Raw genomic sequence first — 1,671 nt, 5'->3', positions numbered from 1 at the left:
CACACACACACACACCTCTTGAGTGTTGGTGATTCGGTTCTGGACCAGGTGAAAGTCCCGTCGGTCACAGAGATGCTGTGCTGGGCTGAACAGAGAGGAGAACAATGACTAGTTTGACCTGCTGTGTGTATGAAAGCGCACACGGCTGTGTCTCTGGATTAGAGCATATGGTACTACAGGAAAGGGGACTCACAGCCTTCTGCTGCTTTGTGCTCCACGCTGTCCAACTGCAGCTCCTCGTGTGACAGAAACACCCGGAGTCGCTTCAGGGACACGCTGGCCTGAGGACGGACAGGGTGGGAAGCTGTCAGAGTGCAAAGGTGCTGCAGACTGCTGCTTAGTACAACTAACACAGAGGGAAAAAGGCCCCAAACCACAATTTATATTCATGTGAATATAATATTCATGATTGGATTTTGTGGGAGAGTGAGGAGAGGGAAAGTCCACAGCTCCCTAAATATAAAAGCCAGCTTCCAGTGTAACAGCCCATAACACTTTAGGTATAATGTGTCATGTGTAGACTGGCAGCCAGTGCAAAGTCTATCTCATCATTTGGATCAAATCATGGAGTCGTATTTAAATCATGTGCAGGAACAGCGAGATGTGATGCTAACACGTCATCATATCATGGACACTGTGCTCTGCCCCTGGGCTTTGGTTTGTGCACATGGTGCTGGGCGGAGCAGCCTCCTCACACTGGGCAGGCTCACAGACAGGTGTTACAGGGGAGGGGTTTGTACTGTACAATATAAAGCGCCTTGAGGCGACTGCAGTTGAGATTTGGAGCCATATAAATAAAATTGAATGGACCTGTGAGCTGGATGTTGATGTGCAGAGTCTACATTAATGACCTCAGCATTCACCTCAGTTCTCCTCAACACGTCCCCCACGAGCTGATAGGCCCTGGATGAACTGTACATCATTGTCATTGGCTTAGAGAACTCTAAACCCAGAGGTATGAAAATGCTACCAGCGTGTCACAAACCCTCCCCACACTGCCTTTGGGGAGGAAGACCACGCTTCCACACTGCTGCTGCCTGACTCAAGACTCAAACAGAAAGAAAAAAAAAGCCGTTTTCAGGTTCAGGAACAGGAAACTGAAGCTGAGGAGGTCTTACAGGACAGGTCTTAGACATCTACTGGAAACCCTGGGTAAATGGTGGCAGGTGTGCTAACCTCTGCCTAAACTCCGACAACTCTGAAGCTTAAAAAGCAGCCAGGTATGACCTCTGGTTCCATGGGAAAGCCCAGGAGGAACTACGAGGATAAAGTGGAGTCCAGCTTCTATGACCCCAAGCAGCTCTTCTGCATCCCTGACTATGAAAGGATGTTCAGATGAGCTATGCTAAGGAAGACGTTTCATGCCTGGAGAGGGCAGTCAGGCTGCTGATGGGACATTATCCTTTGAAAAAGGTCAACCCACACAAAGCTCCCGGACCAGTCGGCATTCCAGGTGGTGTTCTCAGAGCATGTGCTCCACCATCTACAACCCCTGAAGCAGCCACAGGAAATCAACAGTTTCATGTTGCACCAACGCCTGACCCCTCCTCTCATTGGCCTATAGAAGGAAGAGAGCCACACACGCTGCCCTCACCCACCTGGAACAGGGGAGCACATATTTGTCGTGTCCAAATTCATGGGCTGCATTCTCCTGAGGCCGCATTTGTAGAC

General features: G+C 49.8%; 1 protein-coding gene across 1 annotated transcript in view; it reads right to left on the bottom strand.

Annotated features, from left to right (window-relative positions):
* Positions 1–1,671, bottom strand: part of abcc1 (ATP-binding cassette, sub-family C (CFTR/MRP), member 1) — a gene marked incomplete in the record, with an annotated part of 41,717 nt that overhangs the window by 28,305 nt on the left and 11,741 nt on the right. Inside the window, 2 exon segments of the mRNA XM_014330022.2 lie at positions 16–85; positions 194–281. Coding sequence (XP_014185508.1) covers positions 16–85; positions 194–281 — 158 coding nt within the window.

This window comes from Haplochromis burtoni, unplaced genomic scaffold (assembly GCF_018398535.1).
Source record: "Haplochromis burtoni strain Fernald_Lab_line unplaced genomic scaffold, NCSU_Asbu1 Contig_671, whole genome shotgun sequence".
In the NCBI taxonomy this organism is placed as follows: domain Eukaryota; kingdom Metazoa; phylum Chordata; class Actinopteri; order Cichliformes; family Cichlidae; genus Haplochromis; species Haplochromis burtoni.
This window is presented reverse-complemented; position numbering and strand designations above follow the sequence as displayed.